General features: G+C 38.8%; 1 protein-coding gene across 2 annotated transcripts in view; it reads right to left on the bottom strand.

The window, feature by feature from the left end:
* LOC121517494 (plexin-A1-like) overlaps window positions 1-26,044 on the bottom strand; it is a 503,338-nt gene that overhangs the window by 98,079 nt on the left and 379,215 nt on the right. For both annotated transcript variants that reach the window (XM_041799311.1, XM_041799310.1), the window contains exons 13-16: window positions 12,055-12,206; window positions 8,238-8,358; window positions 6,060-6,196; window positions 2,008-2,175 (exon numbers count right to left, since the gene is read on the bottom strand). In XM_041799311.1, the coding sequence (XP_041655245.1) occupies window positions 2,008-2,175; window positions 6,060-6,196; window positions 8,238-8,358; window positions 12,055-12,206 (578 nt within the window). The remainder of the gene's footprint in view (window positions 1-2,007; window positions 2,176-6,059; window positions 6,197-8,237; window positions 8,359-12,054; window positions 12,207-26,044) is intronic.

Consider the following 26,044-nt stretch of genomic DNA (forward strand, 5'->3'; position numbering starts at 1 on the left):
TGTGATTTGGTCCACTTAAGCATTCTTGTTTGAGCCAGATGAAAAATGTCTGGAGGCATCGACAATTTACTTCCATCCAAACCCCGCTGTCAGAGCTCTCCACTAGCATTTAAATCTGCTCGGACTGCGTCAAGAACGCTTCCTCAGATGTGCATCCCGGTCAAACTTCAAAGTTTTAAGGAAATGCCGTTTGTGCTCCAGAGTCTTTATTAAACCTCCTGCATGAGCCCAACAAAGCTGCTTGAATTCATTTGATAAACAACAGCAATCTGACACCTAAATATCCTCTATTTACCCAAATTCTGTGCTATTTGGAGCAAAAACACTGGGTATTAAGCCCAGATTATAAAACATGGGCATAAGCCTGTTCAGACCTTAACTTTAAGGTAAAACATGTACTATTTGGGATTTTTGCATTTAAAATAAATCTTAGAGGTAACTGGAGGGACGGGGAAGTCAGTGCCCCCTTGTTCCAGCATCTGAGGTAGCAAAACTAAAGTTGAAGCTTGAAGCTAGCAACAGTGCATGCCATGCTCTTTCCTGCTTCTACAACACTGTAATGAAGTCTAAAATGAGGCCACTTTCAGTGTTGACCAGTATATATACTACCAATAATAAATTTAGGAATACTTATATTTAGGAATGTTATATAGACTGATTTTAGTAGAAACATTCAGATGTATGGTCTAAAAATATGGTTTTAACATGGACTTAGACTTATTTATAGATGAACAAACTTGTTTTAGGACACAGCTTAATCATACTTTACTAATATTAAGCTTTTTTTTACTAAATTTGAAAATATTTTATTATAATTTCTCTGGTTAATTTGCTAAAAGCAAGAAGTTTAAAAAAAATGTGCTTATGTGTAGTATATTTAACTTATTTTTAGGCTGTAGGAAGTTCAGTTTTAAGCAATCTCAACTTAAAACCAGAATTTTCTGCTTATTTTAACCCTTTTAAAGGGTTCTGCAGACTTACTTATTTCTAGTTTTAACAATCTTCTTTCAAGATATCTTTTAAGTCAAATTATGTTGCTGCATGGACAGACAACTTCACTAGTTTTGAGTACCTTTCTTCTCAGGTTTAGTGTTTTTATCTTAAATTAAGCCCCCTTTTTTGCAGTGCATTTATGATAATGCCTACTAAATGCAATAAAATTAGTTCAAAAGCAAATAATAGTAGCACAGATCTGAACATGAGGGTAACATAGATTTTCTCTGTCAGCTGCTTATCTATTTAGAGGGGTGAGAGATGAAATGTACTGTTGCCAACTCTTGTATGCGACACTTGATATTTTCAATGCTAAATGGGACAAATAAGTATCCCCTAACATGAGAAATAACACATTTGTTGCACAAACACAAATATGCCTGTTTTGGTCAGTCTGACAAAAATGAATTTGAAATTTGTAACAAACTGGATTCTCTGTTGACAACCACACTTAATGTGGCCTCATCAGAATCAGGATTAAAGAGCACTCGACCCACAGCTCTGATCAGAAGGCAAAAAGGATTCAGACGGTTGACAACAAGCACACATCAGCCAACGTGAATGACCATGCCTTGTTGCTGCAGGAGACAAAGGGAGGGATAAAAAAAAGCTTTATGCTATGAAGGAGGAGGCTGGGGAGGAGGAGGTTAAGCTTTGCCAGCAGCAGCACCGTTTAAGGCTTGTTTCTTGTAGTAGCTTAGCTTAACTTAGCTATATTATGCAGTTGCAGGATTTATGGATGCACAAGGGTGATGATAAACTAAAAATGGCAGAAGTAATTCACAGTACTGTTGTGTAATTGTACTATGGAAAGGGCAACAGTCCAGGTGACCTCATTGAGCTTCTCAGTTTTATAAACCAGCCTTACGTGGTCACTAGAAGAACTGCAGTTTTTTGCATTTTTTCTTTGTCTTACTTTGTCAGCTCCTGAGGCTGCTGCTTGGTATTAATTCATGCATGAATGGTGTTCATACAGTCACAGTGATCCAGACATGGGGAAACAAAACAGCTTACCTTGCAATGCTCCAGTCAGGCTCGATCTTCAGCACAGTGGGGTCTTCAGTGTAGTTAAACTTCACTTCTGGATTTCTGAGCTCTGCGTCATCGATGTCCACCAGGACTGATGAACTTCCAGGAGCAAATCCAGCTGGGGTAACACAAACTATTTCACGGGCATTCCTCCTACACAGGCAAACACAAGAGAAGTTTGATTTAGCGGATTCTTAAACTGGCATGGAAAGTCTAATAGACAAATTTAGATCACACTAACTTCCCACAAAGTGCTAAGGTACATATTTAACACATATTTCCCTCAAGTATACGTAATATTTTATTACATTTCGCTTTATCAAAAACATGATAATTTATACAATGATGTGACTATCTCTTGTGCCTTTACTCTTAAATAAATTTCATGAGACAAATAAATTCCCCTTTCATAGTTTATGTTTAAAAGAAGCATGTCATAGTGTGCTTTGTAACAGTAATTTCTATTTTATGCACATATCTGGGACACAAATACACACAGGATTTAAGAGAGAACAAAAAACTGAAGAGTAATAATGGTGGAGGAATCAACAATTCACTCTTGAACAGAGAGAACAAGAGAAGAAAGCCCTCAGCAGTCTCCCACAAAGAAGCTGTCTGACAGTCCCATCACTTTGAAAACAGAATTATAATAATAAAGAGCCAATGATTAGTTTCTGGTGCCAGAACATTCCTCTAAATACCGAGGTCCGAGCTAAAGCATTGACATATTTAATGACTCTCTCATTGTTGAAGTAATTAGCAGCACCCAGCCTGGAGGGTTTATTTGTCTAAGTCACTGAAACCTTATTATTAAAGCTAATTTGATTAGATAATTCCACTATTGACCAAAACACTTTAGCCCAGGCATCCAGACACATCAGTCCTGAAGTTGACCCCTCTCCTGACCTGCTGGATCACAAGAAGCAGAGTTGGATGATCAGAGTTGGAGCTCTTTTGACTGTTTTTGATTGCAATTCAGGTCATTATAAATAGATTTTTGATCTCAATGGGGCTAACCTGGCTAAATAAGGTCAAATAAAATAAAATTATATGAGGAAACATAATGCCTGGTATTTTAATAAAATCCACATATGGAAAAAGTTGAATGTTTACACACATGCCTCAATTGAGCTATGGCTTTATTAGGATATCAAACTAAATGTTGGCTAATGAATGTCCAGCTCCGCTGAGCTAGTTGGTGATATGCTCCTTTTTAGCTACCTATTATCAACTGCAGAAACATGAGCAATTTTCCAGCTCTGCACATGTTTAAAACATCTGAAACTTTACTTTTGGTACAAATAGGATACATATAATCTCTTTAGCTCAGGGGGTTAAATAGATGACAACATGACTTTTGCTAAGCTTAGCATTTATGCTGTTTTACTTCCAGGTCAGCACAGAAGCTGTGGAGCATGCAGCGAGTATGGGTCTGTTTGAGGTGTACAGACCTGTTGAATGTGTTGTCAGATACTCTGTTCCAATCTTTCCTGTCACAGCCCAGATGGAAAATTCCCCGCCGTCTTTACTGTAGTGCACATTTTGTACATGGAAAGTTAAAAAAAGCTTGAAATGTCAGTATTAGATGCCTGAGAAGCATTTTATGAGCAATAGGCCAGACATTCATTCCCTATATGAAATTAAATATTGCTTTTGAACCCTGCAAACAAATCCAGAACATGTCACAATTTACTTTCAGCTTTTGTGCCACAGAGAATTGGATTACCGATCACTGACTTTAATTTTTTATTATTCTCATCTACTTCTCTGTTTCTCAACATGATCTGGAATGATGAGGGTGCCTAATGATTTGGTTAAAGCTTGTATAAAAGCTTGACCGAATAAATTTACATTTAAGTAGAAAAATCACAACTGAAGAGAAGCAATGTCTTGGATTTAAAACATAGTTTTTCCTAAAAAGAAAACAAGACAAAGTTAAGCAACATTCCAACTCACTCTGCAATTCCTTTCCCAAAATTTTTTGTTAAATTTAACTCAATAAATCTCCTTACAAGTGACTTAAATTATTTTACAACTGAGCTTGGAAAAAAATAAGAATAAAAGCATTCTGTGCAAACAATGCTAAACTCGACTTTTATTCTGAAAAGCAAAAACCGGAAGTTGTTATGCTGTAATGTTTATCTTACTTGTGACCTATTCTATCGATTTGGACAAAGATATCTGCTAAAACTAATTAAACATGGCTCTTTATTTACCACTTCCTGTCTGTTCTGGATGGGAAATGCTCACATTCATGGTACATTTAGACAAGCCTTCTATTCTCTACATTCTTGGTGTGTATCAGTGAATGGGATGCGGTAACAAGCACACCAAAGTGAAATCTGAAGGCCTCATGCGGCTGTCACGTATAGCCACAACCCACCCAATCTGAAACAGACATTATTTCACTGACTTTTTCCAATTGTCACAAGTTCACAACTGGTACTTTCCTATCTGCCCCCACATCTGACTTTCCTGCATCATTTGGATCACCTGACTGCAACCAGCCTATAGGGGGGACAGAGCTGGAATAAAAAGTCAATGCTTGAGCATGGCATATTTTGCAAGAGGTCTTTCTGATGTAGAGATAACAACAAATCCTGGATAATAAAGATCCTTTTTGCCATATCCTCACAATATTAGAAATTTTTCTACTGTGGTGCCGATAAAGAGAAAGTACAGGTTAAAGCTGGATATTTGAAATGAGGGAAGGTGTTGAAATGAGGTGCAGTTGCTAATCTGTACATTTTGCAGACAGGATTTGGGAACTTAAACATAGAAATTTGCTAGAGAAGGGTGTGACGACGTGTTTAGTGTAAACCCATATATGCTAGTGTGCAAACTGTTGAGTGGGGGCATGAAAGTACTTTCATCCACCAAAGGGGGGCCAGCAGTAAAGGTTTAGGACCCACTGAGCTATAGCACTCCTTCCTATCTCACTCCTTCTACCCACAAAATACAGGAAGAAGAGAACTGAGTTGAAACAAAAGCAGGGCAGTGAAGTCATGTTTCATGAAGTTTATACCTTCTATGATTGGTGCAATGACAAGGATCAACACCCGCAGTCGAAAACACGAGGGGGAGAATGAAAGAGTTAGTGTGTTTGTGTGTATTTGTCCAAGCCTGCATGTCTCAAAGGCAAAATAACATTTTCAATGGCAGTCTTGAGCGCAGTCCCCAGCAGCTACATTATCTAATATGTATTTAGCACAGTTGAGTGGTGGCTGCTTTTCTGGGCCATGACTTCACAGCGAAGATGTGAGTGTCGGTTGTGCGAACACTTTAATGTGCTGTTGCACATTGCATTGTGCCTCTGTATACCACGGTTGGTGCACAAGGAGGAAAAGAGGGAGTGAGGGAGAGAGAGCAAAAGGAGAGGGAATCTACAACAACCGGTCTCCAAAGGCCCTTAGCCAGTAACCATAGCAACCTCATTCACAAAGAACACACGCCCCAACAACCTTCACAGGATGCCACAAACACTGGCGCACAGCGGGGCTGTGACAGATAAAGATAGAGTCGAGGTGAGCGAGCAGTTGTGATGAAGAGGAATCTGTTGGATTATTGTGAGGACGCTGCAGCACAGAAGTGACTGCTGTCAGAGCTGACTGCTGTCAAAGCTAGCATACAGAGGCTTCAATAGAGATTAGCCACGACAGGCTAATCCAAGCATTTGACATGCAAGCCACTGCGGTGATAGTTTGGATTTTTGTGTACTGTGCGTTTCCAGACAAAGAGAGGCTGTGTGTCTGCAAGCAACAAGATATAAAACAGCCCAACCTGACACACTGATTACATGTGCATGTTGTTGTTCAACACAAATCTCTGAACGGAGAGTGTTTATTTATGCATATATTCCCTTTATCGTCATGTAGCATCTACACCACCTAGAGACATAATTATGACTTTGACTTACCGTTCCAACCACTTTTTTTGTCCTGCTCTTATCTAAATCCTCTCCTCCACTGTAATGGCCCAATTTCCCTACAGGAGGGTTTCAATTTAATTTAGATTAAAAAATTAAACATATTCCTTACTTTTTGAAGTGGCAGGGCTGGGGTCCGATGTTCACAGACACGTAGCTGCCCGCGTTCAGGTAGCTTCCCTCAATGGTGACCCGGGTGCCACCAGAAATGGGTCCCTGAGATGGCACGATACGGGTGAAATATGGAGTCTGGAGAGGATAGAAAACACAGCATTTTCACAGGAAGTATAAGCGATACATATGCACAAACCCAGTTAGAAATCTCAAAAACAGGTCATAGAAAGAAATGTTTGTTTCAATCCTGTAAAAAGAAACAATCAAAAAATCATGCAAAAGAGAACATATACAACAAAATACAAAGCAAAAGTAAGAATATTCAATATAAATTTGGAAAAAATAGTTGGAATAAGTCCAAACTTTCCAGACAGATCTCCATAGATAAATAAATGGTCTTTATCAACCTTCCTCTCTGATATATCCTCATACAGAAAAAAATTCCCTTGGACTTGTTTTAACAACGATATATTATTTATTGACATTTTTGTGTACTTTAGCATGTGTACTGATTTTAAAAAGTCTTAACCCTCCAAACGCAAGACTGCCGACAATCCCAAGCAGTAGCATTCATTGTTTACAATATCTCATAAATCTGAACTTTATGGCGTGAACTGTGATCTGAATCTTTCCTTTTTGCTGATCTACAGACGCCTCCTGATGTTTACATCCCAGCCAGAACATTCTCAAACAGGGCTCAAAATGCAGTAAATATTCAGAGCTTTGATACTACTAATCCACATCACTAAATGCATGATAATATCACTATATATTTAGTTTTTTGTGATAAAAAAACTTTGCAGTCTTGCTATCAGCCCTTCATTTTGACACCAGAAGTAAAGACAAACAATTTCATTTAAACTAGTCATCAAATCCAAATCCTTCAATTTCTTCTTCTATTGTTTTCTTGGTGGCATTGACCAATCGGGGCCAGGCAAAGATCAACAAGGTATAGGATAGTTATCTGCTAGACTGCAGAGTACAGAAAAAGAAAATAGTCCCTATGGCCCTAATGACGAAAAGATGCAATACCACATGTGCACAATGTGAATTGGCTTTATGGAGATAAATGACAGTGATAGTTTCTGTTGTGTGTTTGTTACAAGGTTATAATAGTTTGGGATTTTTCAATAGTTTTGATTTTTATTTTGTTTTCACTTTCTTTTTTCAATATCAGTTTAGTTTTACTAAGTTTTTACTGCTAATTTGTTAGTTCAGTTTTAGTGTTAGTTTTAGTTTTTCAGATACATGTTGGGGCTGAGGGAACATCATACATTTTTAAAAACATATTCAAACAGCTACTCTTCACACTTCATTTTATTTGTTTAAAGATGATGTTTGAATACAGCTCCAGACATAAAACTGCCACTGTGTGAAGTCCTAACCAATCAATTCAGGCAATTTCACATTCCCCAGACTCTTGTGTTGGTTCCAGTCAATATGGTTGTGTCAAAGACTAAAACTAAGGAGTTCTTGTCTCTATTTTTATTTTATTTTAGTTAGTTTTGTAAGCAATCTATACCGTTTAAGTTAGTTTTTATTTTTTTCTGTAAAGCTTAGTTTTTATTTAGTTTCAGTTAACTAGAATGATTTTGGAATTTTAGTTTTAGTTATTTAGTTATTATAAGTTACCTATAATAACCTTGGTTTGTTAGATTTCTTTTTTCCTCCTGATAGTAAAGGCCTGGGACCAAATGTAGATATGAAAATGTTTGTTTATTGTTGATCTTGGTGTGATTTGTAAAAAGTTCCATGACAATCAGTTTGCATTTTTGGTTGTAGAACTTCTGATACATTCATCTGACATTCTTGTAGCACACATAACTTGGGTTGGGAATCTACATGTATATTTGCACACAAAAATACAAGTGTACCAAAAATACCAAGAACTTGCTTGGGGTTCAAAGGGTTGATCCAAAACACACCCTTTTACATATGCAGCTTCTTAAAAAATTATTTTGAATAAATTCTTGCAAAGTTTCTTTTTCCTCTATCTTAAAATCAGTCTTAATCTCTGGATTAAAATGTTAAATATTTTAAGTCATATTTCTTTATAGTATTTGTCTAAATATACCTGACAAAAATGCAAACTTGTTTTTTTTCCCTATTTTTTTTGTCAATATAAAGTAACCATCTTTAAGTCATTATTGTGATGTAATAATGTAATATTTCTTACCACAAAGGTAAATGGCCTTGGCGACAGCGCTCTGTAGTCGTTGACGCAGTCTCGCACGCACACCTCCACCTGAGCTTCTTGGACCCTATAGCTGGTGGCGTCTTTCAGCAGACAAACTATCCTGTTAGGACAAAGAGGAAAGGACACAGAAAGACTTCAGAGTCAGGCAATGGTTTATTTCATATCATATAATACTCTTATTTTTAATCTAATGTTTTAATATTTGCACAATTGTGTTCAGGTTCAGGTGGGGGTTAGGGTTCTTTTGCTCGTGCTCATAGGAATACCATCCAATACGTATGGCCGCTATGGGGTCATTGGGGATCTGGAGCCAATCCCGGTTGTCTTTGGGTGAGAGGTGGGATAAATCCTGGGCACAAGCCAATCACAGGGCTAACACATAGGGATAAACAACCAAGCATGCACACATTCACACCTACAGACAATTCACAGTTAATCAACTTAACAAGCAACCTTTTCTTAATTGGTAGAAAGCCTGAGATCTCAAAGAGAACCCACATGCTACTTCCACATGGAAAAGCCCTGTCCAATCAGGTGCAACCTGGGCGCAGTCACCAGGAACCTTCTTCCATGAAATAACAAATTAGTGTAAAAGATAGTTACAAAAATGCAATTAAAAAAACCCTAAATAATAAAGATGGTAAAAGTATTTAACATTTATCTGGTGATTGTTTAAAAGAGAGAAATCTCAATAAAAAAAAGTAACTTGACTAAAATGACATTTTTAATCAAGGCAGGGGAAAAAATCAAATCTCAACCAATGCACAGAAACACAAGTCCAACCTAACCTCATTACAGAATTATGATCTTACATAACAATCACATAAATCAAAAGGAGATCTGTTAATAATAAGTACTTTACAATGAACATGATATCCAAATAATTGTATAAAGTAAAACCATGTTGTCGACTTAATAAGGATAACATTTGTGCTCCTTTCTTAGGTTACACTGCCACCTGTAGGAGGTCCTAGTGCACTATAAAGCTAAGTAGACTGTCCAACTGATAAATCAGAACAAAATCTGAACAGTATTGGTATCTATTGTGGCTCATCTTACAAGTAAATAGTTGTGGCATGCATAAAAACCTGGTTGGGGGTTTCCTACTAAAAAAGACCCTATCAAGTTTTCTATTCACAGTCCACTGCACAAAAATACCTGTCCTAATGATTTGAATTTGTTTTTAGGAGAGCGGACGGCAGAATCAAGAAAACAAGAGAAAACCGCCTGGTAAGAAGGGTAAAAAAAAAAAAAAAAAAAAAAAAAAAAAAAGACGTGTTTGAGGAGCTGCAGGGAAAGTCAGCAATAATATGTAAAATAACTGATGTGAGTGTAATATTTGAATAGAGATGCCCTCCATCTCAACATGCATCATTTCCCAACTAAGTGCACTACAGAGAGATTGTTTGATCTGCGTGAACCCAATTCCTCAGCCGTGGAGGACCCAGCAGAGGAGTAAATGTCAGGATGGAGGGATGAGGAAAATAGAGGAAAGAGCATATGTAGGGAGTAATGGAGGGGAACAACAGATGGAATTTACACACAAAAAAACCTGATGTCACTATCTCTTCAGCTGCTGGATGCGGCTGCGTGAGCACCTATACGAGCAGCTTTTGATTGGTCAGGATGTGAGGGAGACAGTTCTGCCTGTGTGCAAATAAGGGATGTACTGATGATTTCTGCTGCTGATTCAATGGTGTTTTGTTACAGAGACTGGTTTAACTGCTTATCAGCCACCTGTAGTTTACGTAGACCTCCAATAGGCGGCAGTATAACCTGATTAAAAGTCATCCCATGACCGATTTATATTTCTGCATCGATTTTACACTGTGGCTGCTTTGCCCTGAACTCTATGCAGACACCCATTCATGTGCAAATGTGCACCTCCTTAAAAAAAATGCATGTTCATGTTGAAATGATGTAGACTGCAGTTCTTGTGACCGGTCTACTGGGCGACTGCCAGACTCAGAATCATGTCTACAGGCATGCTGTGTGTATTCTATTGTAAGCAAAATGGCTGCAGACGATGATACTACTTGTCGAAGCTACTTGCCAGCATCCGAAAATATAAGATGTACCTTTCATCGTCCACGTTTCTCTCAGTGGACAAAAGAGTTAAAAAAAATACCCCCATCCTCTGCCTCTGCTGATTCTGCAGCTGTTCTCTCCATCTCCTTCGATGTCTCCTTGTTTTTATTCCTTGCAATAACTGCAGTATAATCAGCTGTTACTTAATGTTCATCAGCTCAACCCATATAAGGCTCAGTAGCAGTTACAATGATTTCTTAAATACAAATAAGCAGGAAATGTGGTGACAGGACAAGGAAAGACATAAAATACACACCGCCAAGCAGGGTTTAGGGGTAGACTTGCAGTGATACAGACACAGTGCAGGCCTCCATAGCAGAGCTATGTCGTATATTGGATGAAGAAGTAAAAACCAGGCTTTATTCAATCAGCAACATACTTTTATTCACTCTGTTTTGCAGAGAAGTGCAAAAATAATCTTGCAGAGCTGATGGATTGGGCAGATTCAATGACTGTCATAGGGTAGATCCAGCTTGCAAACTGAAATGTTTGTGCCCAGTCTGAAAACAAATGGACCAATCAGCATCAATTAAAGGGACAGAGGCTGTAGCTACTGGCAGGTTTTAGTTTTTCTGCAAAACTCAAAATGCTTAAGTTTATAAAGTCTTAATTTTTTAGGGAAAAAAAAGCATTTTTTAACTTTGAAACTGGTAGATTTCTATGAACCAAAACTGACAATTTCTGTCTTTAAATTGTCAAAAATAGGCGACTGAGTGAGAGAAATATAGCAGATAAAGCTGTCTTCCCAGCACACGTTCAGCAGTTGAGAGTCTAATCAAATAATACATTTTACTGGGACTAATCAACAAGGAACTACTTGTGAATTTAGCCTACAATCATCACATTACCATAATCATCTTGACCTAAAAGAGGCATTTCTGGTAACTGGTGCTAACTTGAAATTCTTGAGTAGGGCTGCACAGTGGTGCAGGGGTAAGCACTGTTGCCTCACAGCAAGAAGGTTCCTGGTTCACTTCCCAGTCAGAGCCTTTATGTATGGTGTTTGTATGTTCTCCCTGTGCATGCGTTGGTTCTCCCCAGGTACTCTGGCTTCCTCTTTCACCAAAGGCATGCTCATTAGGTTGATTTATCTCTCTAAATTGACCGTAGGTATGAGCTTGCTTGGTTGTCTGTCTCTATGTCAGCCCATCGATTGACTGGCAACCAGTCCCCGCCTCTCTCCCAGTGACAGCTGGGATAGGCTCCAGCCTCCCACGACCACCAATGGGATAAGCGGTATGAAAAAGGATGGGGTTAGATGGATGGAACTTTTGAGTAAGTGATGTCAAAATTTGCCAATTTTTTTTCCTCAGAAATGTAAAGCTTTCAAAGTCAGAAATTCAGAGTTTAGTTTCTTGTAAACATTCAACTTTGTAATCACAAAAATGACAGTTTTTTCCCAAAAAATGTCAACTTTAAAAAAAAACAAAAAACAAAAAAACAAGTTGGGAGTTGGGATGAGAGAGAAAGGAAGAGACAAGTGAGAAAGGAGCCACAGGCTAGACTTAAACATGGGCCACCTGTGTACAGAGGTCTTGTCTTTTCCACTAGGCTGTCTGTGCCCCACAGATCATCTTTTAAAAAATCTTTAATGATGGCAAACAGGGCCAAGCGCCCCCCTTGAGATCTTTGGCGCGCCCCCTAAGGATGCCCAGATCCCAGGTTAAGAACCAGTAATAAAGAAGATGTCCTCCTTTCCTTGACTTACCTCTCTGCACTCACATACTCCTCCTCAACAGGCACACAGGGCACCTTGCCCAGCCTGACGCCCGTCTGGATGTCCCTGAACTGCAGACCCAGGTTTTCCCCCAGGATGGTCACCCTGGTCCCACCTTGGCGAGGCCCCGTCTCAGGGAACAACTGGACACAGAGGAGGATGAGGAATGAGAAAAAAGAGAGAAGAAGAGAACAAGAAAAATACATTTTTTAAGTGGTATAAAAAGGTAGGCGTTTCACATGCATAAATGCACACTTATAAAAAAAATATTTATTCTACTCCCAGGCTCATAGCACCGTTTTACTAAGTTTTATATCTAAAAAATCCACTAAGTAAAGAAAGCCCACACAAACAAGCATACAAACCCTCCACTCATGGAGCCAGAGTCCCGAACCAGCATGCACACACCATTCTGAATTGGCCATATCAGTTGATTTAAGTTTTAATGAAGAAAAATCTCCCTCTTGGCTTTGAAAAACAATGAAAATGAGATAAAGAGGGTGAAAACAACAGCCCGCGCTGACACACAGAACCAAACCAGCTTCGTCTAATTGAAACTTATTACGCTGGCTTGGCTTCGTCGACGGGGCTGCAGCGGTGTTAACGCTCAGCCGCGCCGTCGGACCATAATGTGATTTATCTAGCCAGATTATGGCGCGTAACGGGGACAGGTGTGCTGTGACAAAACAAATATGGTGACTGATGGACGGTGGCTGTCACAAACTCTCACACACACACAGCCACATACACACGCCACAGCACGGACAAACCTAATCCCTAACAAGCATCACGAGGTAATTATGTGTAATATGTCCAATGCCCTGTTCTCCAGCAGTGCTTGGCTGAGCAGACAGCAGCGTGTGGAAATGCAGACTCAGCCAGTGACACTATAAAGGCATTGTGTTGGTTTTACACCATAAACGGTACCAATTAAAAAATCCTGACACACTTTTCCAACAATGTTGGGAGTGAACAGCGCATACATTATAAAGTCAGATTTAACAACAAAGTTTAAATCATAGAGAGGGAGCTGCTCCTCTGATTCAACACACTCTGCACTGCCGGTCATATAGAGTAAAATTTTATTATAATTAAAGCTCTGTTTGTGAGGAATTAGTGAAACCTGCAGACCCTGATCATCTGTAATGACTGCAGAGGAAGTCTGTGTTTATATTCCATGCAAATCCACCTTAGCATTTTTTGCACAGGTTTATTATTATTGGGGATATATATATTTTTTTTTACCTCCTGTCCTCTGTCATTGATGTGGCACATTACAATATATGGTAAAAAATAAACTAATTGAAAACACTGAGGCATTTAATGACACTAGCAATAAAGAACACCTGAGTTTTAAAAAGACATAAAAAGACCAAGTGAGGTCTATGTGTTTAACTTTTTGTTAAATTAGCATTATTAAAATCTGTAGCCTGCTGTCCATGATCAATAAACTAGTGAGCTTATGTGTAGTGGCATTATCTGCTAACCTTTAAGGTATCTGCAGGTGAGCTAGAGAGGAAGTACCTGAATAAAAACCACTCTAATCAAAGCAGTAATGACTTTGGTTATTTATTTTATTTATATTATTTTTTAATAGAGAGAAGGTATTTCCATTGCACCATCTATTTATTGCTAGCATGTAATAAAACAGTGGGAAAATCAAGGCTTTTTCAGGGGTAATTTTGACCTGCATGGTGGTTCTATATATAAATGCCCATTAACAAAAGTTGGGTTTAAGCAAAGATTGATTTTTATGACATCAGGTGCTATAAAGCAAACTTTTAGGAAAAGTCAAAGACTGACAATCTTTGAAATTGTACATCAAGTAAGATACAATTAAAGAACAGCCTTGGGTAAATTTTACAAGAGTACCTTGATGCAGGCAAGATGGCCGACATACATCCAATCCATACCGGAAGTCTGTGCGTCTAAGGTTAGGCTTAGGCATTAAAACCCGAGTGGTTAGGTTCAGGGTAAGCCAGTGGGGAAGGCGATATATTTGAGATCCAGCACTGAGGATTAGGCTTAGGCGCAAAAAAGACTGACAAACACTGGCAGCTGAGTCCAACACGAAGAAGAAACTTTCGCTTGGGACTTCCGGCATGGATTGGATGTATAGTGACACCCATGTCGGCCATTTTGACTGCAGTTGGGTCCATCTCAAACTTTACCCATTGGCAGTTCTAGTGTTAAATTAGAATACCTTATGTTTTTTTATATATATTAACAGTGTGCATGGGCACACTGAACTAAAACATTAGGGAAAGTAATGCCAGACCTGACAGCTAAGCCATAATGTGCACAAACATCAGTATGCCAGAAAATAAAGAAGAAACTGAGACAAAGGAAGTGAAACATGGGAAAAAAAAGGCATACTATGGGAAAATGCAAAAATTAGCACAAGTGGCAAACATAATGGACAAATGATAAAAAAAAAAGGTCCTTAGGCGAAAACTGTCAAAGGGGGCATAAGGAGGCAAAAACTAGTTAAGAGTGCAAAAAAAGGAAAAAAGCTGCAAAAATTGCTTTAAAGTGGCAAAAAGAGGCGGTAAAAATGAGTCACAAATGGCAAAGAAAGTGTGAAAATTGTGAAAAAGTGACATAAAAGTAGAAAAAAGCGGAAAACGGTAGTGTACTGTCCTCGCTATGAGTAGCCAATGTTTAAAGCTAGACAGTCAGCTAACAATGTGAAATCCTCCATGAACTGCAAGGCATAACTTTTCTTGTCATTTATTGAAGAATTCTTATTCTTTTTTCTTTTTGTAAAACTGCAACAAAACACTACAGAAATGCATTAATAAACAGAAAATAAGGCACAGTCAAAACCCTAATCAGCAAACTCAAAATGCTCTGTCATGTCACTAGCTTACAGCTCTGCTAGCTAAAACTGCGCTAACCACAAATATACAGACAAAAATAAGAGCACAAACTGAAACATGACCCTCTGCCTCTATCTCTATCACAAAGCACAAAAAGCACCATACTTACGGACAAAGAGTGTCTACGATAACAATGCAAAAGATAATCCTGTAGGAGATGAATGAGCTGCTGCCTGCTCTCCAAGACTCTCACATGGCAGTTAACAAGCATGTGGTCACTGGTCTCTTTTCAACCAGGAGGGGGCAGTGCAAACACAAAACTTAACTAAGACTGCATACAAAGACTTTACAGGCGGGGGGCAGTGTAATAATAAAACTTCACCTTCTTTACAAAGGACAGAACAAGCAGGCAAGTGACAAAGAAGGACATGAAGTGGCAAAAATGGGCAACAAGTGGAAAAAAGGGGCTAAAATTGGTTAAAAGTGCCACATAGGAAAAAAGCTGCAAAAATGGGTCACAAGGGGCAAAATAGTAAAACAGTGAAAAAGTGACAAAAGGACAAGAAGCGGCAAAAGTATTGAAAAAGTGACAGGGCATAAAGTTACAAAATTGTTGAAAAGTGACTTAAAGATGTGTCAAAAATATGGGAACAATGGTTAAAGTGGCAAAAAAGAACATATAAAAGTGGAAAATATGGTCAAAAGTGGAAACTATGGTTAAAAGTGGAAAAAAGTGGAAAAGGCAGCAAAAATAGGTTAAAAGTGCCTCAAAGAAGTGTCAAAAATGTGGACAAAACCAGATAAGAGTGGAAAATATGGTCAAAAGTGGAAACTATGGTTAAAAGTGGAAAAAAGTGGAAAAGGCAGCAAAAATAGGTTAAAAGTGCCTCAAAGAAGTGTCAAAAATGTGGACAAAACCAGATAAGAGTGGAAAATATGGTCAAAAGTGGCACAAATTGGGGCCAAGTGTTAAGAAAAGTCAAATACATGGGTAAGGAGTGGCAAAAATGTTTAAAGATGTTAAAAAAAGGGGAAAAGGTAGCAAAAATAGGATAAAAGTGTCAAAACAAAGTGGCATAAATGGTGGAAAGTTACAGAAAGGGACAAAATATGGCAAAAAGGGAAAAAATAGGACAAATAAAGTGGCAAAAATGGCAATAATTGGCAAGCATTGATACAATTTCACAGAAAGTAGCAAAAAAGGGAAAAAGAGTTAATGAAAACAACGGGAAAATATTGAAAATTCAAAAACTGGAGTAAAGATGCAAAAAAAAATGTTTCTCATGCAAGTTCAGTTTATGAAACTTCAAATTAAAGTTTGAACCTCAGGAAGTAAATTTGTGAGTGTTTGGTCTTTGATAACTCACTGACAAGATAACTGTTGCAAAAACAACAATTTCAAGAATTGCACAGGAAAACCACTTGATATTTTTGGTTAACACCATCACTAACTTGTTTTTCTGTGTTCTGAGTTTCACAGAGATGGTGAGGTGGGTAGAACATCTGCAGAGCAGCTCCAGTGTTGACTTCTGTGTTTATCTGTTCTTTCACGTTTAGGAGCTTAATCATGCACGGGGGTCTTCTCCTCCGCTCTAAGACAGATCAACCATCCAATTAAAAGAAAAATATCACTCAATCAATTTTAAGAAAATACAAATAAATGAACAAACTGTATTCAACAGGAGCTGGAGCGGAGCTGCTATGATTTTCTTTAAAGACTGTTGTCAGGTTTGGATTCATTAACATTTAAGTCTTTTAAAGGGTTTAAATGGGAGTTGAATTATCTACAAAGGTCTCCCTCTCTTCAAATCAACTTATCTGTTGATTTTTAATCATTAAAAACACCTCATTAAACCTGTCTGATGATGCTCTTTGGCGTGGACTTTGAGAGCTGTAAGCCAAACTTTAGCTCCCTACACACCAGTTTAGAACCGATGCTATGAAGTACTGTAGGATCTAAAACTCTGACAACACAAGGACTTTTGTTGAAAAAGGTCAAATATTGGCCGAGACCGGCCATAAGGGGCGGAAAGGGAGAGTTTTCTGGGGCCCAGGTAAACGGGGCCCATGGAGGTCATCATAATCATGATCATGAAAGACAAATTTTAATTTTAACCTGAATGATAACCACTCTCATCAATGCAACAAATAATGAATTGTATTCATTTATGCTGTGATACAATACATCCTTTTAAAATGGAAACCCATATCCTTACAACAGAATTACCTTTTAATCGGTAACATTAACAATGTGCATGGGCTTTGTTTGTTTTCATCTTGTTGTTTTGCTATTTGTTTGTGGTTGTTTTTGCTTGTTTGCCTTGTGAAAGAATGTAAACATTGTTATGGATTTGTTTACCCATTGCATTAATGTTATAAATGTATATATAATTGTGATTATGGGGTGTATGGTACACAAAAAATAAAAGCATAACAATGTGCATAGGCACACTGATCTAAACCAAGAAGCTAATGTCCCATGTGATAGCTAAGCCATAATGAGCAAAAAAGGCAGGATGCCAGAAAGTAAAGTAGAAGAAACTGAGTATAACTAAACAGAGAGGAGATGAATATGCCTGTTTCTGTGTTTCTCACTGGCGAATTCATCTTGCAAAGCTCCCGTCTGAACCGTTTTGGCCTGGTTAGAAACTGAAAGGACAAGTCAGCGACGAGGGGCGGTACTTTCAGGAGCGGCAGAGTTGTGACGCTAAGCAAGCAGCAACAAGAGGCCGGTGCAATTATGGTGGAAGACATTAGCGTGGATGCTGCTTAAAGCGCCAGTTTTATCAGAACTTGAGGACATTTTTTTGTTAAAAGAAGAACAAAGGACAGCAGTGAGTTGTTTTCTTTTCAAAAATGCCAAAAGTCGTGTACTGACATGTCTATGGTTGCCATGGTTTGCGTTATTCCTCGGTAGGGGCGTACGCACACCGGGGTTGCTGCTACGTCATGTGTTTTGTTGCTCTGATTGGCCTGTAAAGATGTGACAGACAAAATGTTCATCCAATCACACTCACAGTTTTTTTCAAAAAGACTCTGCCCTGTCCCAAACACTTAGTATTGAAGGTTTGAAGCGCCACATTATATAATAACTCTAACCACAGGACTTAGTGTGGGCTCCAAGGTAAGCCCTACCCAACTACCTTGCCCTAACTCTAACTGCTTAGTGACTTATGCCTAAACTTAACCCCCCCTTCAGGGCTCTAGACTAAACACCTAACCTTAACCCTAGGACATAAGGTGGGCTCCAGGGTATACCCTACTAGCTTGCCCTAACTTTAACCACTTAGTGGCTTACAAAATGCAGCGTTATTACATAATGAATTGAAAATGTATCACTTTATTACATAATGCAGCGTTATTACATAATGTGGCGCTACAAGGTTTTCCAGATGGATGTGTGAAACAAATCTAACTGGCGTGTCAGGTTATATAAACAGGGAAAAGGCAGCAAAAGTTAGTTAAAAGTGGCAAAAATAGTCAACATGTGCAACAAAAAGCAGTAAAAATATGGCAAAAAGTAGCCAAAAAAAGCTGCAAAAATGGGCCAAAAAGTGGCAAAAAGCTGCAAAAACAAGTGGCAAAAACAGGCAGCAGGTGTCAGAAAAGTGGCAGTAAGTGTCAAAGTGATGAAACAGGTTAAAAATAGCAGGAATAAATCATTTCAACACCAGAGCCCCAAATAGCTTGACAGTCTTTTCAGCTCCATAATGAAGTCACTGTTAGCCAGAATGCTAGCACCAATGCTTCTGATCCAACACACATGCAATGACATCATCACTACATCACATCTGTGGAGGGCCCATTCTCTGGGTTTGTCAGGCACCCAGCCATTTCTGTGACCAGGCCAGGTTATGGTCTGGTCTTCTACATGACAACAGAGCTGTGGATGCCTGATGGTGCTGCACAATTAACCCTAATCACGATCATTATGTCAGGCTGTGCAATTGCGGAGCTGCATTCAAAAAGCTGCAAATATTTCTGTAGTTCCTGGGAGCTTCACAGAAATGCTCACAAGTTTACAGTTGTGCTGCTATTGTACTGCAGAAGTCCCCTTGATCTCAATAAAGGAAAAATTTTTATGTAAAAATTCCGTTATCTTACAGTACTTTATAAACGTCAGGTTCTGTACTTCCTCTAACACTTAATCTTTGTATTTTGAGTTGAGAGACATACACTTCAAACTTATCATTATTCTCTGCATTTTCCTTGATAATCAAGTAAGAAGCCTCATGATACCATTTACGGATTACATTGCAATCACAACTGTAAATCGCATCATCGTCCAGTATAATTACAATCACACATTATTAACAAAACGTGGAGCACTAATGCTTTAAATGACATTTTTTGAAAATGCTCCCTTAAACATCACATGCATGTCTGTGCGAGGCAGCAAAAAGCAGTTCCAGTCGACTGGCTGTTTGAGTCAATGAACTACAACAGCAATGGTTGACTCCTGAGTTCTGTTGGAGCTGCACAGGCCAAGTCAACATCAAAGTCAAGACAAAGTTAGGCCTGAAACAGCACTGTAAATATTAGGTATTTAAAATTTAAGGTCTTGAATCAGGCAGCATCCCGCAGATCGTAAGGAGGGGTCAAATAAGTCGGCTTGAAGTTGTCTAGTGTGTAGAAAACCTTCTGATAGAGATTGGGATGAGGCCGTACTTCTTTCCTGCATGTCGATAAATTCATTTTAAGCGGTTTGTTGAGAATATAATCTGTTATAGGCAGGATAAATACAGAGGCAGAGCTGCCATTTCAGTGTCAAACTGGGAGATTTTAGCGGCGGCCAGAAATTTTCTGGGAATTGTAGGGGAGTGGACATGCAAAACACTTAAAACTCACTTTCATAAGCAAAGACACAAGTTTGAGAGAGGGATTTGATGATTGATTGTCTTGATATCTGAAGTGCTTAGTGTTGGATTCTGAGACTATGATTCAACTATATAAATTATGAATAAAGAGAGAGAGAGTGGGAGCAGTCTGGCCGGGTATAAAGCTGCCTACTATTTGGAGGCAGACCCACGTTGGAACCTCAGGCGCCAGCACAGCCTCAGCACTTTGCTTCTACAAACACAATAGCTGGTAAACACCGTGCAGAGCGAGTAGCCATCAAGCTCTAGGGTACGTTATGGACAACAGATGTCGGGGTGTGGAAATGGGGCCTCAGATGGTTTTGGAAGAATGAAGCTACGATACCACAAAACACAATATCAGCCAGCCACCGGGCCCTGGGATATAAACAGTGGCAGAGCCACAGACAGAGAGGCAACAGAGAAAGAGGAAAAACAGAGAGCTTTTAAAGGGGATTACCACCATTAACTGAACGGGGCATCGGAAAGGGGAACAATGAAGACTATGGGAACAAAGCATCACAATGTAAACACAGCCTGCAGAAGAGAAATGTTTGCTGGTGTTTATCCAACTCTACTACAGATTTAATAGTGGGGAATATTTACAGCTAATGAGCGCTGCCATGGAATGAACGTTTCATTCAGAATGAACCTCTGCATGCAAAGATGCAGTCTACGATGCTCCTTCATTCTCATGCACAAACAGGCAAATCTGGCCTGTGGTGCAGTTTTACCCAGCCCGCAAGATCCTATCATATTTTAATTAGAACTGGCCTGCAGGTCTGAGGAGAATAAAATGTAAATTTAACCTTGAAGATTTAAAATACCCTTGTTGAATCATAAAAACTTGAAAATGTAAAGAGTTGAAATAAGAAGATAAAAAGTCAGGAATAAGGGAAAGAAATTAATTTGTGTTTTCATTAAATATTTTTTTCATCTAAAGATTATGATTTACATTTAAGATTTTTAACCTTTATTTCATATTTTGACTTTTAAAATTAAGATTTTTAACCTCTTCTCTCAGTTTGTGACCTTATAAGTTCACAATTTTTAATTTTAAATCATATTTTGACCTTTTAAGCTCCTAATTTTGACTTTTAACCCCATATTTTGACTTTTTAAACTCATGATCTAGAATTGTATCTCATATTTTGACTCATATTTAAGGCACCGTTTTGAAATGTAAGTCATATTTTGACCTTTAAAACTCTTGTTTTGTATTTTATCACTTATTTTGACCTTTGAACTCATGATGTTAACTCTCTGTCTCACATATTTGCCTTTTAAAAACCTTATTTTGACTTTTAATTTTGTGTTTCAACCTTTATGACTAATGGAGTTGACTTTTTATCTCAGATTTGGACCCTTTCAACTCATCATTTTGACATTTTTTTAACATCTCAAAATCATTCCTCATTAGTGCAAGTTTTTCCCCCTTAATTTATTAGATGTAAAATGGAGGTTGATAGTTTACGGTTAAATGTTGACCCTGTTAGGCCCTAGGTTAAACCTGAACTCAGATTTCAGCCCCTGCTGTGATTGAGTTTGACACCCCTACTTCATGGGATAGCAATTTCTCAATTATGGACCTGGATTAGGTCTGCACAATATAACAAAAATGCAATATGCAATTACATCACTTAATTTTGCACTAACAATATGCAACTGATAAATGCACAATGACTTGAATATTTTTAAACAGATTAATCAGTTGCAAGGTTGAGCTACAGCTGACTGTAGTGAAACAGTATGAAAGCATAGCCCTTATACTCAGACTCACCAAGAGCAATAGTTAACATGCCAGAGAGGAAGCATTGATGGTATGTGAACATTTTCTCATATTTGGGATTTCATTGGAGGGCTGCATACTGTTAACTTCATAGCATAATTGCCTGAGTCATTATTTGGCCAAACTATGATATCTGCCTAATTTTACTCTCCTAATGCTGCTGATTCATTGTTCCTCACTGCCTATATACTCAGCCAATCAGAGTGCTTGTTACAGTCCATAATCACTAGTTATCTTTATTATCTATTAAGTCACTTTTTTAGGTCCTTGTTGTGGCTTTTCTTTTTAAAAAAACGTATTCACACATCAGGTGGATGCTCAATATCAGTGTTATTCTTGTGGATATAATCTTTAAATGCCCTGGAGAGTCACCATAGTTAAAGGCTTGTTAGAAAAGCTTTAAGGGCTACAAAGGAATGAATCGTAGAATGGCATGAAGTTACAAGTTATGTTTTTGAACTTCAAATACCCTGTGTTTCGTCTTGTCATATGACAATGTCTAAGAGGGTTCACATTTTCTAATATACCACCACTGTTTGACTCTGAGGTAGCGTGCATCAAAACATACAGTGCTTAACAAATTTATAAGACCACCTGTCTCAGAGACCATCCAGCATCATGAAGTGCTTTAACGCGGACTCTTTCATTTTCAGTGAGCTCTCCACGTTTGACCATTTTGAACACGAATGAGGAATTTCAAACTGAATTCACCTTTTTAAACCCAAATTTGAGCCGGCTCACTGGGCTTCTCTGAGAAGTCAGAAATTAATCAAGCATAACATTCAACCACTAAAACTAATTTTTCTGTTCAGGAATGCAAGTAAATAACTATAATTTGACATATTAATCGAGAAATATTAATGTGCTTTACTATGTTTCCCATTTTTTTGAAAAACAGTAAAATTTAAAATTCATGGATAACAATAATAATTATATTTTAGCATTAAAAATATCATTTGGGTTAAAGAGCTTCTACATATTGGTGTATTAACTATTGCAGAAACATAAAAAATGATTTTGGTTTTACCAATTTTTACCAATGCTGTTAATTTAGGGCAGCTGTAACCTACTTTGGGTGGTGGTCTAATCAATTTTTTAAGCACTTTAAGTCCACTGCACCTTATTGGATTGCAAAAAGAGATTGTGTTCTCCACTTTCTTCTTTGGATTTACCTGGGAGAACTATTATATAATGTCCATATATAAACTACACTGGCTTTACTTTGGAGGGCTGGGGGGTCATGTTGAGGTGGTGGGCTGCCACCTCAAATGAACAGCAGGGGAAACGCAGTGATTTATAGGAATGTGATGATAAAGTTGCAGTGATGATGGACTTCAAGCTCTTTGATTATGGAGTAATAACTGACTGAGAGATAAATACAGCAAATCAAAGCTGTGGTCAATCTAACTTTAAAACCAGCTACATGACAGAAGAGAAAAAATACCTCCTCTTGGTCTATACTCATCGTAAACAGGGATGTAGAGGTACGTTTAGTAGACATCCGTGAGCAGCATTCATACTGTGAGTTACATGAGTTGTTGACTCAATTGTACAAACATTACAAATACAGAAATGGGTGTCCTGTCCTAAACTGAACTTCACATATTAAACAATATTAAATGCTTAGAAAGTGATCCCACATTCAATTTATTCTCAGTTGCATTGCTCAACTATGATCTGAGCCCTTGGGATGCATTGACTTTATAATCATCTATTGTCCATTCGTAATAAGATCCTTGCAGTTTTGGAAGCAGGGGCATGTTTGTGCAAGATATCAGCTTATGCATTCAGCAGTATTATCATGATGGAACTCAGACTGAAACAGGAAATCCCAACATACCTCAGAGCATTTAAGGGGGGAAGCACTGAGGACAAAATGAAATTTCTGGGTGCAGCATGGTTAACCAAACTTAAGGAGGACCGCCGATCAGACACAGATGCCTCACATACTTCATGGAACAACAAGTCTTAAAAGTAAGCAATAGCATGGCCTCAAGTGAGCTCCAATATGGTATGAATCTGAAAAATGATAATTGTGGTTTGCAGGAAATAGCAAAATCACTACACTTCATAGCTCTTCCCCCCTAAGAATGCAATGATTGTCAACCACTTTATTATGTCTGTGATCCTAAAGATTTCCACTGGAACCTCATGACTTCTTAGAAGTAAAGAAATACAGCACTAAATAACAAAAAGTCAATGCCCAGTGAGCTTATGGGCACGTAGGCAGATGCCACAGAGTGGAAATGGGACCTCAAGCAGCTTTGGACTGTGGTGCGGTGATTTGCCACAACACTACTACTTTAACCGAACCACCCCTCTCTGGGGAACGGGAACTACAGACGCCCTGAAGCTTGAGACAGACCTCAGGCGGTTTTGGAAGGAAAGTGATCTGACACGACACAACCACATTTAAACACTAACTAGCAAGCCTTAGGCCATAACTGTGAAAGGATAACAGATAAAGCTACACCCGTAAGCAGCCAAACTGATCTTAGACTCCATCGACACAAGGATGTTTGCAAATAGAACACAGTCTCTGCCAGATATTAAACCACTAAACACAAGACCCTGGAGCTGAGCAGCAAATAACCTCTGATTCACTGTGAATGCCAATTTCTGTTATCACTTCATTAATCATTTCTCTGGTTGCCTTTGGTAGCACAAGTTAAAAAGTAACTAAACCCAGCTGATATGCATCTATCCTGGAATTTAAAATACCACTAGGATGTCATGGAGAGGGCTGGGAAGAGGGATGCAACACATCCACTTAGTCCTCTTGCTGTCCCAATCAGTGTATGTGGCCTTGGCTGATACGGACTACTCAGAAATGGGTTTTAAAATTATTTAAATTCTTTAAAAACATATCATCACTGTAAGGTTTCTCACTTTTGTTCTATGGAGCTAAAGTTTTGTTTTAAAGTAATTCACTGAAGTGCGTCTGCTCTGGATTCACGTTACTGTCACTTACACTATATGTGGCTTTATATTAATCCTCCCAAGACCTGTATGTACATATAAGGACATTACATTATGTCTTTTGCACGATATATATCAATAACTTCTGCTTCTAGAATTTTTGATGTAATTGTCCAGGATGTCCACTGAAGATCAAGTAATATGCTTGAAATGTTGAGAGAATTTGACATGAAATTTTCAGAGCGACCTCGACCCATGGGATGCCGAGTGACCTACTAACGCTTGCTGGGGTTCTGTAGTTTGTGGTGTGTTGTCTTCAATTTTATCCCCCTCCCCCCTAACCCTATCCCTACCCTTTAGGGTTTGGGCGCCTAAGCCTGACCCTCTTTATGTGTCCTGTAGTTTGTGGTGGATAATTTTTAATTGTGTCTCCCCCTCCCCAGCCAGCATGTCCATATGCTACAATATGGTTCCCATGTAGGCTTGTCCATGGGTTCCATAGTGGTCCCATCTATGATTGCCCAAGTGAACTGCAAGTGTTGATCAGCCCATAAGGGACCCATATAGGCCCCATCTAGAGATCCTTGCAATTACCCATGTTTACTACAAGGAGGATCTATCTTGGATCTCTAGAGTTTGGGTCTATATTGGGCTCATCTGGGCTGATCCACACTTGCAGTTCACATGGGCAACCATAGGTGGGGCCACCATGGAATCCATGGACAAGCCCACATGGGGCCCATACTGTAGCCCATGTATAACCCACATGGGGCCCACAAGGACATGCTGGTTGGTCCCCTTTGCACTAACCTTTACCCTCCTTCTGTTGTCTGTAGTTTTTGGTGTATTGTTTTTAATTTTACCTCCCCCACCCTTTGTCCTAACCCTACCTTTTAGGGCTGAGGGGCCTAACCCCAACCCTCTTCGGTTTTTCCTTAGTTTGTGGTGTATTGTTTTAATCCCATTCCCCTCCCCCTAGCCCTAACCCTAGCTATTAGGGTTCGGGTGCCTAACCTTAACCCTTTTAGGGTCTTTCTTAGTTTTTTGTGTGTAATTTCAACTAATCCCCCATCAAATTTTATTGATGCTTTCCTTAACAAGTCCTTGTGGTCCACCCTCAAAATAACTCCATTTCTCACTCCCTCAAGACCCCCAACAACTGACCAACTGGCCAACACAGAGCCAAAACTTCTGCTCTGAAATCGATCCAGTGGTCTATTTCCTGCAAAACCAGGACTTTCAGAAGACTTTTGGAGATTATTTTTGGTCAGAACTTACTCTGGTTCAGAGAAGAGGCTATGCTTTAAAACAAATCCAAAATAAGTGGGAGGAACTAAAAATGCCTTCTAAGCAAAAGCTCTGGTCTCTGGCACTATTACTCCTCCAGTATTTGTTCTTTTCTTATGAAAACCTCCAACGAGGATCCAACAGGGGGTAGAGCACTGTGGTGCTCCTCCGTGGTGGTGCAGCGTTTATACTGCATTCCCAACAGAAGCCACATCAAATCATCAATATCATAGCGGTGGTTTTCTGGTGGTCTGTCATCCACCCTAAACCCACACTGTGTAAATTCACCAGTGTGTGAGCTCTGTAACATG

The sequence above is a fragment of the Cheilinus undulatus genome, linkage group 11 (genome assembly GCF_018320785.1).
Source record: "Cheilinus undulatus linkage group 11, ASM1832078v1, whole genome shotgun sequence".
Lineage (NCBI taxonomy): Eukaryota > Metazoa > Chordata > Actinopteri > Labriformes > Labridae > Cheilinus > Cheilinus undulatus.